The 16,303-nt window shown below is 41.2% G+C and overlaps 1 protein-coding gene across 2 annotated transcripts in view; it reads right to left on the bottom strand.

Moving 5' to 3' along the window:
• Positions 1-16,303, bottom strand: part of BBS9 (Bardet-Biedl syndrome 9) — a 273,973-nt gene that overhangs the window by 202,652 nt on the left and 55,018 nt on the right. For both annotated transcript variants that reach the window (XM_075271098.1, XM_075271099.1), the window contains 2 exons: positions 15,285-15,369; positions 1,808-1,991 (listed from right to left, as the gene is read on the bottom strand). In XM_075271098.1, coding sequence (XP_075127199.1) covers positions 1,808-1,991; positions 15,285-15,369 — 269 coding nt within the window. The remainder of the gene's footprint in view (positions 1-1,807; positions 1,992-15,284; positions 15,370-16,303) is intronic.

Here is a 16,303-nt window from a genome sequence, read left to right as displayed (position 1 = left end):
AAAAATTGAGTTGTTTGGTTATAAAAAAAGGCGTTATGCATGGCGTCCAAAAAGAAACAGCATTCCAAGAAAAACACATGCTACCCACTGTAAAATTTGGTGGAGGTTCCATCATGCTTTGGGGCTGTGTGGCCAATGCCGGCACCGGGAATCTTGTTAAAGTTGAGGGTCGCATGGATTCCACTCAGTATCAGCAGATTCTTGAGAATAATGTTCAAGAATCAGTGACGAAGTTGAAGTTACGCCGGGGATGGATATTTCAGCAAGACAATGATCCAAAACACCGCTCCAAATCCTCAGGCATTCATGCAGAGGAACAATTACAATGTTCTGGAATGGCCATCCCAGTCCCCAGACCTGAATATCATTGAACATCTGTGGGATGATTTGAAGCGGGCTGTCCATGCTCGGCGACCATCAAACTGAACTGAACTTGAATTGTTTGTCCAAAATACCTTTATCCAGGATCCAGGAACTGATTAAAAGCTACAGGAAGCGACTAGAGGCTGTTATCTTTGCAAAAGGAGGATCTACTAAATATTAATGTCACTTTTCTGTTGAGGTGCCCATACTTTTGCACCGGTCAAATTTTGGTTTAATGCATATTGCACATTTTCTGTTAGTACAATAAACCTCATTTCAATCCTGAAATATTACTGTGTCCATCAGTTATTAGATATATCAAACTGAAATGGCTGTTATAAACACCAAAATATTTAGAACTAAAAATGATTAAGATTAATAGGGGTGCCCAAACTTTTTCATAGGACTGTATATATATATATATATATATATATATATATATATATATATCGGTCAAAGAGGGTTGGGAGTCTTTATTACCAAGGGCGCTTGGAAAAACTGGGTATGGTACAGCACCCTATTTAATGATGAGTACTGCATCGATGACAGGCTGGTATAATTAGCATGGGGCTGTCCAAAAACTGATAGCCTTCCTACCCTGGTAATGCTAAGCTGTGGCTTGTAAAAAAAAAAAAAAAAATAACACTAACACTCCCTATCCTTCCCTCTAGGAGACCAACCGCCACAGTGGTGCCAAGAAGTGTTGGGTATGATCCAGTACTCTATCCAGTAATGGTCGCAGTGATTACGGTATGATGGTATTATTAGGTTGGGAAAGCCTAAAAACAGTCAACCTTCCCACTCTGGTAATGCTAGGATGCAGCGGTTTTATTATATCTGGCTGGTTACAAAAAAACAGGAGTGGGACCATTTAATTTTTCAAAATATTGCTCGCTGGCAATGTGTCTGGAAATATCCTGATTGCATTTAGGGGTTAGGAAGTTGGGGTGGGGACGTAGGTGCTACTTGAAAGAAGAAAGCAAAAAAAACTTCACATGCCCTCAAGTTCACTGTACAGATTCTAAACAAATCTGCCCTTGGTAGGATACTTACACAGAGTTAAACAGATGGGAGACACACTCAAATCTAACCAGGAGTAAGAAAGACACTGCAGCATTTTCTTCTAAATACAATATCTTGTATGAAAGGTCTCACTATTTTAACAAAAGCCCCCTTGAGTTTGCTGCCATAAAAATTAAAGCCAAAAAACAATTAGACACATAAGCACAATTCTGGCTGAATACAGGTAAATGGATGGCCGCCCCAAACACAACATGTTGATTAAACGTTCTGCTCTTATTTACTTTACTCAAGTGCCAAAAAAAGGTGTCTGTAAATTATCAAGAGGAACAGCGTATGCAGACAGCATATTAAACCATATATAACATCGTACACCAAGTCCTGTGCTGCTCCAAATATTGCATTTCATTATTTTCCAACTAACCTGAACAATATGGAAGGAAGCAGCTTGGACTGTACTCAAGCTTTTTCATGAAGCGGATCTGTCCGTTCTCTTTGAGGCAGAAGAAGTTTCTCTCGCCAAGTACAAATATTGAGAAAACCGTGTGATTAAAAGAAACTACGCTGATATCCATGGCCTGTTCACCTATATTCAGGATCCAGTCGGCCTGTGGAGGAAAATGAGCAGTGTAGAAAATTAAGCACTTTAGCAGCTGCGTATCACCTAATTAATACTTGATGTTCTCCAGACGTACGCTCGGACACCATGAAGAGCGTGCAGTTACCTTACCTAAACAACGCTAAGAAAATTCTATTTGTTATCCTTGGGCATTCTCATTTCCATTCCATTCATTTTAATTATTAGAAGCTAAGCATACCCCTTTTCAGTCACAGGCGTTTTATGGGTAAACAACATATTTGTCTCCATCCTTTCCCAAGTCTTTTCCTGCTAGACGACTAACGTCTGGAAGAGTGTACAGAAGACTGCATTTAAACTTACAGGAAAGCAGAGGCATCACAGATGCACGTTCCAAGTACAATGTCCTTCAATAGGTAGGATTTTCTAGGAAACTTACAGAGAGCTTTTGTTACCTGGATTAAAGTATAAAGCATGAACCTACGAGGAAATAGTCATTCACACAAACACTGACTTATATATGTTCTAACAAACTTTTTCTTAACAAAAAAAAACCCAAAGCAACTGAATCAGGAGTGTATCACTGGATCCCTACATGTCGGGTTTTTCTGTCCGCTTGAAAAGTCAGACATCTTTACAAGCGGACAGTGAAGGAAGGGCACGGAGTGCAAAAGAATGCACCCTATCGCCATTTAAATAAATGACAGGTGTCACGGACACAGCTAGCGTCCGCTCCTAATGTCCGTGCCAGATTTTGAGCGGACACTAGGAGCGGACACTACCTGTCGGACACTGACGGTAGTGTGAATGCTCCCTTAGCTAAAAAAAAAAAAAAAAAAAAAAAAAAAAAAAAATCAGTCACCAAAAGAAAATCTCACTCGTCTCTATCATAGAAGCAGCAGTACTGCAGCAGTGCTAATACACTTGAATGAGATACAGCTATAGTATTCATAACCGCTACTATGAGAGAGTGAAAAATGCCTTGACCCGCAGTTACCATGAAACAGCTGATCTTCAGGGTCATGATTTTAAGGATAGTCCCTTATAGTCTAGGGAGAGAAGCGAGTGAAATTTCAGGGTGATTTAGGGCTCTGAAGGGGCTAATCACTTCTCCCGACTCCAGGGATGTTTTGATATCACATGAAGCTGAATATTCATACAGATCAGTACAGGCCACATGTATAGAGGAACTATGCAGCCGAACACAACCACACTGTTCTTTTAACAGTCAGAGTGCTAAAATCCCCTATTCATCACTACCCTCATTTGGGCTAAGGAAAGCACCCTAGAAAAGAGTGCCTTGCACAACTGCCCTATTGCCCCAACTTAAAATGCTAGCTCTGTTGTAAATTTAATATGCTGCTTTTTTGTTAAAATGTGAGCAACATACAAAACTCAACCTGATGTGACACCTAGAGGGCAACAGTAAATTTGAATATAAAAACTAGGTTCATTATTTTACAAAACAAAATAATGAAATACATAATATGTACAATAGGTAATAAAATATGCTTATATAATTGCATAATAAAAAGTGATGGGATTTTTAAAATATAACAATGATCCAATGATCCATATATACTCGAGTATAAGCCGACCCAAATATAAGCTGAGGCCCCTAATTTTATCACAACAAACTGGGAAAACTTATTGACTTGAGTATAAGCCTAGGGGGGGGGGGGGAATGCAGAAGCTACTGGAAAACTTCCAAAATTAAAATGGTCGGAGTTTTTTGGGTGCAGTAGTTGCTGGGTGCTGGGAAAGGGGAGGGGGTGTTTTGGTTGTCTGTCTGCCCCTTCCCTGAGCTTGAGGACTGGGTTTTTTCCCCCACTTGGAGTTCAGCCTGGCTGAATATAGGGTATCTGCAGTGCTCCTATTAACCCTTTCCCGATGGAACAGGAGCACTGCAGATCCCCTATATTCAGTAGACCGGGCACTTTCAGACACAGGGATACCTAATGTGTATGTTTCACAGTCATTTTCTACTTTTATATGTATTCTAGGGAAAGGAGGGATGTAGAACATTTATTTATTTTTTTATATTTTTTTTTAAGCTTCTTTTTTTCCCCCACTATTTTACTACATTACTATTGCGGCTAGCCATAGACCCCTGTGCTGAAAAACTCGTCTTATACTCGAGTATATACGGTATGTAATATTTTAGGCTTCGTTCACATCTGCGTCATGTGTCAGAGTCTCTGTAACAGAATGTCGCAGATTCTGCTGAAAATCAGTGGAGAGTAAAGTCCTGTACAGAGGACTTCACTCTCTGTCGGTTTTATACTGAAAAAACGGACACCTGGGTCCCGGTTAACTGCTCTATTAGCAGGCAGGCTCTTTGTCATTTGTGTCTCACAACAGATACAAATGACAGAGAGTGTGAACCTAGCCTTAGTCCTTGCGCTGTCCATAAATAACTTTCACATGAATGGGGCCAGATAAAGAAGAAAAAAAATCAGTAGAGTCTTACTAATAATTAACTGCTATTATATTTTATATGTAATTCCATGGTATATATGTAAACTGCTAATTCCTGTATTACTAACATTTTCACATGCAGCCTAAGATGTGAACAAGAATGTTCACGTACGATCTAGTTACATGACCCTGGTGAGTCCAGAAACATTGTTTTTAGCTAGATGAGTGAAAGCAGTTGCTAAGGGCTCCTTGAAGGAGATAATTCTGATGATTAAGCCACATAATGATCTTCTGAGTTATCTAGAAGTCACATGTATAATTATGCTAATAGTCCTATGAGAGTGATTGTAAGGGGATGTTATGATGGTTGGTTGTCAGATATTTGACAGAAATACTCTTTTTGCTGTAACCTCACATCTAAAGAAACTTTCATCTGCTTTATCCGCCTGAGAGACAGTTTATCTCTTGGTTTTGAGTGAAAGTTTCCACAACAGCCCTGAGGCAGGATTTCGATTCTGACCGTTGCAGAACTTTCTATGACACAGCGATTAAACTTATTTATTACATAGCTTATATAGCAACAATGAAAGTGCGCTACACCTCTTAAGGAATGGACTTTCTTTTATTTCTCACTTTTTCATTCACTCATTTGAACCAGAATATGTTTGTTTTCCTGCATGATGTTTTTGCATGATAAATTGCAATACTGTCATAATAATAATAATAATAATAATAATAATAAATTTAAGGGCTAGTTCACACGTGAGTATAAGGGGAGGTTTTTGACAGCGGATTTCGCGTCCAAAACCTCCCCTTATAATGGTGGTCTATGGAGACCGCCGGGCTTCTTTTCTCCGCTAGCGGCAGGACATGTCCTTTCTTCAGGCAGAAGCCGCGCGGCTTCCGCCCCCGGCAGCTCCCTCCTATGTCGGCTCATTCATTTGAGCCGACAGCAGAGGGTTAAGCCGCGACAGCGATGGTCACGGCGGGCGGGTTTTGACAAGAGAGAGACGCGGCTCGCCGCATCTCTCTCTGTGTCAAAACCCGCGCGGGCAGTTCACGTGTGAACTAGCCCTAACTTTGAGGTGGAAAAGTTGCAATTTCTCTCTTGCTTTTTTATGCTATGTATGATACAATATAAATGTCTTAATTTTTTTCTACATTTCATTATGATTGTGGTGCTGAAATATAATTTTTTAAAAAACATTTTTTCTATTTTTGGGGGGAACACTTTTTGATTTTTGATAAACTTAATTGAATTTAAATTTCACATTTTTAGTACTATGGGACATGCCTTTGGCAGACTCTAAAGCATTTGCCGGGACCTGACGGATCAGTACTCTGTGACTGTGCTTCCGGCTGACAAAGGCATTAATGGGGTTAAACAGACAGGGTCAGCAGGCTGCAGCAATACATTAAAGCAACCACTTGCTGTTAATGGTATGAACATAGCTCCTGTACTTTTGTTACCCAATGGACATACTGCTTTGCTCCTTTGGGTAGGAACAAAGCAAACATACTGATAAATCTATTTGTGTGAAGTTGGCGGTTTTGGATGGACCTTTGCCGATTTGCAGATCTTTTTGACTATCTAACACGCACCCTCCTCCTGTTTGCCGACCTGAAGGCTAAATACAATCTAACTTATGCTAGCGAGTTTTCATATTTATAAATTAGTCACTTAGCTCATCTTAGCTCTCAGGTTCTCATGCCCACACTTTTTGAAATATTCTGTGAACCCAAATCCACAATGGCAGGCATGATCTCTGACATCTAACGTATACTCCTTGATCCCACGCCAGAGATTTTCCCTAAACATCCATCCATACATGCATAAATGGGAAGGCTTCCTAGGTGAGGCACTCCCAGATCTGGAGATATGGAGACGGGTGGATAAGACTTCTCTTATCTATATGGAAAATGTCTAAGCTGCTGCTCCACTTGTATCACACCTCAGCTTTACACTCACTCAATTCTGCTGGACCAGATGCTTGTTGGAGGTATGTTGCTCGTGGAGTTCATATACTTCATCTTTTTTGGTCCTGCCCACTGATCCAACTCATTTGGCATCAGGTCCAGACATTTATTGAACAACTATCGAGTTGGAGTCACCCCCTTATTCCCCACACTAATAGTCTTAAATTTCCAGAGGTGAAATTTAGGAAAAAGCCCCTTCACCTTCTTCTATATACGTTTACAGCTGCACGCTGTCTCATTGCCAAATTGGAGGCAGGGCCCCACCTCCCATCTTCAGAGGAATTATACACTAGATTAAGACACCTCAGAATCCCGAAACATCTAATTGCATTTTCGAATGATGAGATTGCAGCCAATCTATACGGGAACCTTGGAACACTTTCTGGGCACTGCAAACCCTCTAACAGCTGCCAATTTGGTTTATTTTGTTTATCACCAATAAAATACACTCGCCCCCATACCCTATCCATTTCCTTTTGGCTCTTGCCTTGTACACCCCTCAGTTTGTCTGATCTGTCTTCAGAATGAACCCTTAACTAGGATTGATTCTTTATGTCTCTTTATGTCTCCAGTAGGGGTGTATTATGCCCCCTTTGCTATTTGGTTTTGCACTTTCCTTATTGCTTGGTCTATTTTCTATAGCCTTTGCAATTATGTTCATTTTTCTTTGTTTTATGTAACTCAATAAAAATTATAATTGCAAGAAAAAAAAAATCTATTTGCGTGAAGAAGCAAATTAAAGCTTCACTGAAGATGTGAAGAAGCAGAGGAAATGTAGGTTAAGTACAGTGATCTTTTGGATTTAGAATAGTAGAAGGATTTAACACAGGGATGGAAGCCGAACCGGAGATAACACAGAAAGTAAAATCATCAGCAGACATGTGAAATGACTAGAAAGGTGGTGAATGATAGGGGTATAATGATACCACCAATCCAAACACTAAAAGCAGATGAAAGCTGTGCCTAGCCACACATCATTAAAAATGTGTTATTTCTCCTAAAACGAGCAATTTATGAAAGATGAGAAAGACAGTTTTAGCAGATGCAGCTTCAACAAGGCTGTCATAAAAAAAACAGAGGTTAAGAATCAACTAGAAGAAAACCCAACACGTTTGCTACTTGCAGAAATTCAGAAATATAAGATTTAAAAGGGTTTTCCAGCCCCAAATGTCTTTTACCTATTGATGTCCTGTCTACAGGATAGATAATCAGTATGTGATATGTGGAGGTCTACACATTTCAGCTGTTCCAGCAGCCTACAAGCAACAGAAGATGATGAGGTGGATGGAAAGTGCATGCAGGTTCCTAGTACTGATGTAACAGGAGCGGTGCTACAATTCGCTGCAACCACCGTGATACAATAGATGGGTCTGCTCCACCACTCCTTACTTCAAAAGACGCAGCCTGTACAGACACCCCGTCCACAGCTGATGTGTGTGGAATTTTGAAACCAGACAATCCCTTTAAAGGAATTATACACATAGAAAATTTGTAACAAAGTTCTTCTTATAAGTGCTTCTTTTAGAGGGGTTTGGCTTGAAATGCAAAGTGAACAAACACTGCTTCACACAGTTTCAGCTTACCATCCTGATTCATCCAGCTTTCCCAGCTTCAGAAATGACCACACTTAATGAGTATATCATTGCCAAGTCCCTCCGCATATGCAGGTTGCTACTGATGCCATTCTCCACACAACTCCACTCCACTCCACTCCAGACGAGACATTAGAGGAAGAAGGACTGGGTTGACAGGCAATATGGAACCCACCCGCTGCTGATATAGATGCACATCTGGGGAGTTATGGGCATAGGGCTACCAAGGGGCTGGGAAAAACAGGAAAACACCTCGGAAGAGCTAAACTACCAGCCTTACAGCCTTTGAATGATAAATTCCCGGTTGCCAAGATGGTGTCTGGCTCCTCTGATACACCGGACCCTGACTTACTTTTTGCTGACAGTGAAGGGATATATTGTGTTCTGGTGGCTCTAATCCATCGCCTCCCCCCTCCTAGATGCCCCTCAAAAGTGAACCTACTCTGAAGGGCATTTTGGCTGCAGCGTTACAATGTAATGCTAATATGAACACATACATGGGGAGTCTTAAAGTGGACATTAACCTAATGAGACAAGATGTAAATAAGGTCAGTGAGAGAATCAAGGAAGTGGAAGGGAGAGTGAGTGTGGTGGTGAACGCTATCCCCCCCTATGCAGACCTTAAAATGACTGTCAATAATGACTGACTATTCATTGACAAGACAGATAATCTTGAGAACAATCTCTATCTTAATAATCCAGGGACCCCTCCACGACCCATCTTTATCAAGTTGCTGCATATTCCAGGACAGGGATATAATTTTGCACAGAGCTAGAGACCATCCTGACATGATCATTGAGGGATGTAACGTTACCTTTTACCCTCTGACTTTTCCTCAGAGGTTCAAAAGGATATACCGCAGTTTATGGATACCAATAAGCACCTGAGAGATCTCCAAGAGCCTTATGTTATGCTCTACCTGGCATGTCTCAGACTCACTTCCTTCAGAGAGTTCCCCTTCTTCGCAACCCTTAAAGAGGCAATGTGACTACAGTAGATGGCAATGACAGAGGAATGCAACTGATTCGCCCTCTTCTTACCAAATGTGGGACACTCTGGGACTTCCAGATAGATGGATAGCTATATCACCGGACTTCCCATGATCCTGCATAGATGTGAGCAGGAGCTTGATTTTGTGGTTATGTTTCTCCTACTATTATATGTAGCCACATGCCTTCACATGACAGCAGTTCAGGAAATGCTATGTCTCTATTCCCGCTACTGCAGGGAAATGTCTTTTTTGTTTATGCTCTGATTTATACCCATTGGGGTAACCCTCTGGAAAGCCCTGACCATATAGTTTTGTTTACCTGCCAGCCCTATTTATCTGGAATGCCTATGCACGATGTACTATGGGACATATGGCTAAATATTTTAAAGTTGCTTCTTGGAACATGAAGGGCCTGGGGATATAAGGAAGAGATGTGCAGAGAAACAAGAAATACACCAACCTGCGGTGGTTTGTTTACCTGAAATTCATTTAACTAAAGAGAACTTTCCTCTGGTCCCCTCAAATTGCTGTTCCAGAAAGCATATAATGAACAAGATGTGCACTGAGTCTACTGGCACCAATGGTGTTCATTATGCCTAATGGGATAGTTACAATTTCAATGGAGCAAAGAGTTAAATACCTTCTAAAATCCCTTTAACAGCACCTTTGACCACCTGCACCATTTCAAGTTCTCAGCATCTGGGAATAGGAGCAGCTCCACTGAATCCAAGAGCAGTGTCAGGCAGGACGGCAGCTTCAATCAATGGCAGACAGTGTCAATGCTCAGAATCACACCCCTTGCCTGCTCCTGCCCTTCTGACAGTGCAGAGTCTAAATAGATAGAAGCTAAAGAAAGAAATCCAAGTGTGCCAGAATCTGTGGTAATTGATGTAAAGAGCTGAACTTGCAGGTGATGAAAGTTAATCAACCATCAACCCAGAAAACCGTGTGATTTTGTGCACGTCAGTTATTTTAGTTCAGTTATTACGTTTTTCACGAGGCTTTACCCGCAGTTTCATCCGGAACAAATACATTTGAATTGGAATTGCTATTATAATGCTCTGGGGTATCTTCATAACTAGCAGAGGCCCATGAGAGGTGAGCAAACATAAAAAACTGTGTTAATGACCTCTCCTGGGCTCCGATGCTGGTATTTGTCTTCTTCCTGGTTCCTGAATAACGTCAGGGATCGCTGAGCGCCAATCACGTGGCATTGTGATAATAAGATACAAGTGTGATGAAGATACTCTTTCGTCTTTGCGTCACAATGTCACATACCGCTGAAGCCCAATCACAAGCCTGATGTCATTCAGGAGGCCTGATGAGAAGCAGGAGCAGCTCCAGAGACTACCTACGCTGCGCCCCTGCTAATTATACTGTGGGGTCTGAAAAGACGTCAGAGTATATTCATTCCAGTTCAGACATGCTCGGTCTGAATAAAATAAAATGCCCGGCTAATAGGGATTTTGATTCAGGTCATAATTGCCCAGCCCTATTAAAAGGTCCTCTTTAAACTAAAGTGACTGAATCAAAAGTCATATTTAAGACACTGCATACTCAAGACAACGCACACTTGCTTAGCTGTATGATTTATAAAGGTTGCCAGAAGACTGTTCTTGTACTGCATGTTTGTGCTCAGATAGTGAAAACCCATTAGCCTATAGGGAGGAGGAGGAGGAAGGGTTGCTGGAAAAGGCACACTAATATTTGCAGATGCTCTACTCTGTCAGTAAGTCCTACTTACATTATGATGTTTCAAGATAAGACTCTAGCACTGCATAGAATAAGGAACTACATCAATTACCAGCCTCTCCCTCCCTTCTCCCTAGAGCTCTGTGTATGAGCTGGATACAGATACAGAGTCTATGTAAACAAACAGCTTGAGTGATGATAAAGTGGAGGTGAGCCGCTTACTTAGTGTAGAAGGGATTATGGGGATAACGTCTATCCTTAGGGAGAAACCACCTATTCATGTGTGTGGAGACTTATACAGCCATAGTCGCTCCACTGCAAGGGACCATGGGAGGAATATGCAAATCTGTCTCCCAAGATGTAAACAGGGAGTCGGAGACAGTGCCACTGTTATGCCTCCCTCTATTGGAAGCACCCTGAACATCATGCCCGACTTTCCCAGAAGCCTTTACTGCATAATGTGGGGTTTTTACCAAGTTACGGTAGTTTCTCAGCTGAGAAGAGCATACAATTATAATAAGTCTATTTACAGTAGATGTATATTATTTATGTGGGTTGCTATAACCAATGGACAAGGTATCAGTACTTAAAGGGGTTATGCTAAGAACACATCCCCTAGCCACAGGACAGGGGGATAAGTATCCAATTGCTAGGGATCCAACTGCTGGGTCCTCCCAGGATCAGGATAACAGAGGACAGAGAGTCCTCTCCAAAAGCCTCCTTGTGAATGTAGCACCAGTACATGTGTGTGAATAGCACTTCATTCACTGCTTGGGAATGCCAGGACTGTAATCTTAATCAGTGTCCTATAACTCAGAAGTAAATGGGCCGCCGGTCTCACACATGTATTGACACTTATTCTGCATCCTGTGGATAGGGAACAAATGTCCTTGATAGCACAATCTCTTGAAAAGTATATAAATTTATATGTTATCTGCATAACGTCCTCTTAAATACCTATAAAAGGCAGAAGAAGCAGTGAATGAAGAGGACCCAAAAATATTTGCTGTATGCAAAAAACAGGGTAATTTGGTATGGTTGTAACTATGTTATAATGCTTAAATTGTTTTTTGCAATGTTCAGATAAGACCAAAAATCCCAAAGAAACAGTCTAAAAATTAGACTATGATGACAAGTAGAGAACTTTTATCTCATCGCTGTACTTACTGCACAAAAACATAAAATGATCACCTAACAACTGAGCTGAAGACATAAAAAGTGGAGCCCATACCATGATTAGGTGAAAATCCCGCACAGCGCCAGCAGTATGAACATAAAAGAGTCTCCTGTGTGATGAAGCAGGAGACAGTCATACATATTCACTTAAATATGATGAGCAAGGGAATATTATATCAAAAAACAGAACAAAACCTAGATTGTTCCTTTTATGACCAAAGGGAGTTTTATAAACATGTGATAAAACTTAGAATAAAATATTCTCTGCCATATGCGCTGAAACAATTTCTGGTATAGTCTGTCTGTAAAACAGCTGCAGCTGGTGTGCAGCCCATTGAGAATCTATTAAATATCTATATAGTGAATACTATTGTGCACCTAAAAATCATCTCAACTTTTTGCCCTAAAATACACAGAATACTACAGCAATTTATAGTTTATTATCAGGTATTCTATTATGCTCTTCTTAGGACCTAATAAACTTGTTCTCAACTGCGCGTCAAACAGAACAGAAGTCTGATACCCTGCGGGTGTGAAAAAGGTTTCAGAAGAAATCGACAGATCCTCCCTTGGGTTCTGTCTGACATTGTAACCTTTCCCCCATTCAAATGAGCTAAAGCAACCAGGAACATCCACTACCTGGTGCATGGCGCTATCCGCTACCATACATTATACTATATACTACATTATACTTTTATATTTATTTGTGGATATGGTTGTTTTCTTTGTATATATGAGTTAAGTCCCGTAACCACACTATGCAGTATTGGCCTCTTTATGTGTGCATACATTATACTAGTTTCAGTGGGCTGTGGCTCTGGATATTAGCTGATCAGTGGAGTATCATCTGTAACTAACAGTCCTAAGGTTAGGTCATAAACATCTAAACACTATGCCCTCCACAAAAAACATTCCAAAAAAAACTTTAAAAGGGTACCTCAGTTTTCATGAGAAATTGAAATGTGCAAGATCTCAGTGGGCACTCTCTTCTATGACTGTATAAGGCCCCGTTCATATGGGGCACAGGATTGCATATTTTGGTCCTGATTTTGACGCGGGAAGCAGCCTCAGAATAGGACCAAAATGCGCTTGCTGCGGCTTCTGACAGTCGCAGCTTCCCGCTCCGGAGTAGGCCCAAATGAATGGGCCCAGTCCAGAGGGTGCTGTCGCGAGCCGGACTGATTCAGCCACGGAATCTGCCTGAAGAAAGGGCAGCTCGCTTCTTTTTCCACTAGCGTTCTTTTTTCCGCAATGTTCTGCAGTTCTGCCAGAGTTAACTATAGAACAGCAAACAAATAGCTGAGAAAAGTCCAAGTGACCATAAGGGCTAGTTCACATGGAGATTTTTGCAGACGGATTTTGACACAAAATCTGCCTGCAAAAAAGGCTCCCATTCTTTTCCCACTAGCATTTTTTTCCGCTACCGGGAAAAAGAAGCGAGATGCCCTTTCTTCCCACGGATGTCGCGGCTGTCTCAGCACGAGACTCCCTCCTGCTTAGGCCCATTCATTTGGGCCTAATCAAGAGCGTAATGACGTGCACTGTATCGGCATTCCGTTGTGACTGGCCACATGGAAAATTCACACGAGGAATTTGGGGAAATTTAAACAACTAAAACACACAAAAAAAAAAAAACAATCTATGAGAACAGTGAGGAAAGCTGTTTTCTGCCTGTAAATATTACATCTATAACTACACATCAGCCAGAAGTAGATTCAAATACAAAGAAGACTTTTCTTACTTTGTAAGCTGTGAGATTTGCAGAATCCCCAGTTCACACAAACTGTACGCAAACATGCCTGTGAGGAGAATCAACCCTTCCCCATTCACTGTGTGAAGAGAAAGAACCCACCCCCACCCCCACCAATCACTGTCTTTCCGTCTTCTCTTATCTCACATTTATGGACAGACTTCCTTGGTAACAAGAGAGTGTACAGCAAATTGGATAGAAGGAGAGACACCTAGTGGCATGAACTCTAGAGAGGTTTTTCAGGCAGAAAGCAGTCACATTTTTTATTAAAGTGCATTACATTTTGATCCAGAATCACATGCTCTATGAAGTAAGATTAAGTTGGCTGAAAAGTTAGTAGCCATTTAAGAATACAGCTAAGACTTTAAGTATGCATTCCCTATGTCATGTTATCTTTTTTAAAATATACCTGAAGATCTCCTTTTCAGTCCCCTTTGCATCCATCTGACTGCCAGTTTTATACACTCTCTTTGTTAAAGGGGCTTACCACTATTAATCACAGCTACGGTATATCCACAGAATGCGACATAAATGTCTGACACTAGATTCACACTAGCATTGCATCTCTATTGTTCTGGTCCATCAGAGGACAAGAACAACAGAGAGGCGGACTGCTAAAATAGGGGTAACGCATTGAGTCCAACAAACCCCCATTGACTGGGATCCGTCCTTTTAAAACAGAATCCAGTGGAGAAAAAGGACTTTCCTCCACCAATTTTCAGGTAGATACTGCGATAAAGTCTCCAGTGCAGATGTGAACATATCTTAACAGGTATATGTCCTTCCTCTTGGACAGCACCACTCTCTAGACCCGGTTTATTAGCTCACCCTCACTTCTGTTGTCAGTGAAATCCAGACTATCAGCAGTGGTCAGGTTTTACAGAAACAGTGTGTCTCACAGCTTACACTCCCATTTATTTTCTATTTACTTCTACGGATGTTAGGGCTAGTTCGCACGGTGTTGGTGAAGGTGTATTTCGGTCCTGATTTTTTTATTATTTTTTTTTCTATGTAGATTGTGAGCCCCATATAGGAATCACAAAGTACTTTTTTTTCCTATCTGTATGTCTTTGTAAAATGGGAAGAAATCCACACAAACACAGGGAGAACATACAAACACCTTGCAGATGTTGTTCCTGGCGGGATTCAAACCCAGGACTGCAGTGCTAACCACTAAGCCACCATGTTGCCCCTAGTATTTTGGTCCTGATTTGAATGCGGGAAGCTGCGTCAGAGTAGGACCAAAATGCGCCTGCCGCGGCTTCCCGCTCCGGAGTAAGCACAAATGAATGGGCCTAGTCCAGAGGGTGCTGTCACGAGGCAGACGCAGCAGCTGAATCAGCCGTGGAATCCACCTGAAGAAAGAGCAGCTTGCTTCTTTTTACTATGAGCAGGAACAAACCACTCTCAGAAAAAAGGACACTAGCGGTCTGCATAAACCTTTATTGTGAGGGGGCGGATTTTGGATTTTTTTTGATTTGGCGTCAATATCCGCCCCCTCCTGCCCCGTGTGAATGAGCCCTTAAAGGAACAGAGTAGATTAGCTGTTTGTGTAAACTTTAGCCACTGGGGAAAGAGCGGTCTATTTAAGAGATAGGCATTTGCCTTTTCAAGTAAACACCTTTAAAAGAGAAACCTCCACCCATCCTTCCACCCTACTCTTTTATAATTACTCACCATCAAATATTTTTTTGCCCATGCCAACTTTTTTGTAGTAAAACACTTACCAGGAGTTTTTTGCCAGAAATAATTTTTTGTTGGTCTATCTCCTTTTTCGTGTCTGCATCTGTAGCAACAGCAAGTACCTGGTATCTGTAAATTGAGAACAATACAATATATCAGAGTCTAGGAGCAAGGAATTAAAACCATTATCCAGATACAATTAGATGTACCTCTCTTTACTGAAGAACTGTAGGAGTTTTTTTGTTTTTGTTTTTTTGTAATTAAAGTGAGGAGTAGGTCTGCAGTGTCTACCTGAAATTGGCGGGTGAAAAAGTCCTTACATGCACAGCTTTTACGCCTGCCAATTTCAGTTTAAAAACAGATTTGATAGTTTATAACTAGCAAAGATCAAGTACTCTACTGAATTCAGTCTAAAACCTAAAAGAAAGGGGAACATTTATTAAAGAGGACCCCCCTCCCCTTCCTGACAGTACGTGTCCATAAACTAGTACTGGGGGGCGTTCCTCACCACTCAGCTTCATCGCGGTCCCCAAGAGGACTCCCTGAACGGAAACCCATGCACAGATGTGAACCGGACCTAAGCTGGAGTTCCCACTGGTGCTCTGACTTATTTTATTTCTGATCTATCATTGAAGCAGAAAAAGGGAATTGAAGCCATGATAATGTGCTAGTCTATAATAACTAAGAAATAAATTTATAAAATTTCCATAATATACTGTGTATATAGATCATAAATAGAGATGAGCGAGTACTATTCGAAACTGCCGTTTCGAATAGCACGCACCCATAGGAATGAATGGACGCAGCCGGCACGCAGGGGGTTAAGCGGCCAGCCGCCGGCACAGTCTGCGTGCTGGCTGCTTCCATTCATTCCTATGGGTGCGTGCTATTCGAAACGGCAGTTTCGAATAGTACTTGCTCATCTCTAATCATAAATAATAAAAGACCAAAATAACATGTACTATATATGGATGCTTCTTTAGAATTTCAGATTAGGCTATGTCAACTTGGAAAATGAGGAATTTGAGTCATTAATACTTTGTTTCTCTATTTCTTACTCTTT

The sequence above is a fragment of the Leptodactylus fuscus genome, chromosome 4 (genome assembly GCF_031893055.1).
Source record: "Leptodactylus fuscus isolate aLepFus1 chromosome 4, aLepFus1.hap2, whole genome shotgun sequence".
Lineage (NCBI taxonomy): Eukaryota > Metazoa > Chordata > Amphibia > Anura > Leptodactylidae > Leptodactylus > Leptodactylus fuscus.
This window is presented reverse-complemented; position numbering and strand designations above follow the sequence as displayed.